The sequence below is a fragment of the Penaeus monodon genome, chromosome 32, assembly GCF_015228065.2.
Source record: "Penaeus monodon isolate SGIC_2016 chromosome 32, NSTDA_Pmon_1, whole genome shotgun sequence".
NCBI lineage: Eukaryota > Metazoa > Arthropoda > Malacostraca > Decapoda > Penaeidae > Penaeus > Penaeus monodon.
The window spans coordinates 24,929,790-24,930,211 of record NC_051417.1 but is presented as its reverse complement, the minus strand read 5'-3'; the positions used below and the strand labels follow the sequence as shown (position 1 = coordinate 24,930,211).

At 51.9% G+C, this 422-nt stretch overlaps 1 protein-coding gene across 1 annotated transcript in view; it reads right to left on the bottom strand.

Annotated features, from left to right (window-relative positions):
- Positions 1-126: 126 nt before the first annotated feature.
- LOC119593310 (cuticle protein AM/CP1114-like) overlaps positions 127-422 on the bottom strand; it is a gene marked incomplete at its 3' end in the record, with an annotated part of 706 nt that continues 410 nt past the window's right edge. Inside the window, 1 exon segment of the mRNA XM_037942238.1 lies at positions 127-329. Coding sequence (XP_037798166.1) covers positions 127-329 — 203 coding nt within the window.

Below are 422 nucleotides of genomic sequence, written 5' to 3'. Positions count from 1 at the left end.
TTTTTTTATTGCCAAACATTATCTTCTATAAATTTATTGTTGTGTGTAGACGTCTGTCATACGCTGTGAGACCCACTGCTTTATATTGCGATAAAGAAACTATCTAAGCTATCTGATCAACTTTACCTGAACACTCCCTGTACATTAGTCTGTCCCTCTGAGCCTGGCGTCCCAGCCTCACTCTGCCTGATGCCGTTCTCTGCCTGGAACTGGAAGGAGTAGGCTCCGTTCTCGGGCGCAGATCGGTCGTCCAAGATGATGGCGACGGGCGGCTGCTGCTGCTGCTGGGGAGCGGCGGAGGCCACAGCCAGGACGACGGTCAGGAGAAGCTGCGGAAGGACACTGAAGTAGCGCACGGGTTCGGAGTGGAAAGGTGGAACTGCATTCGTGAGAGAAAGCCATGTAACCACATATGCACTTCC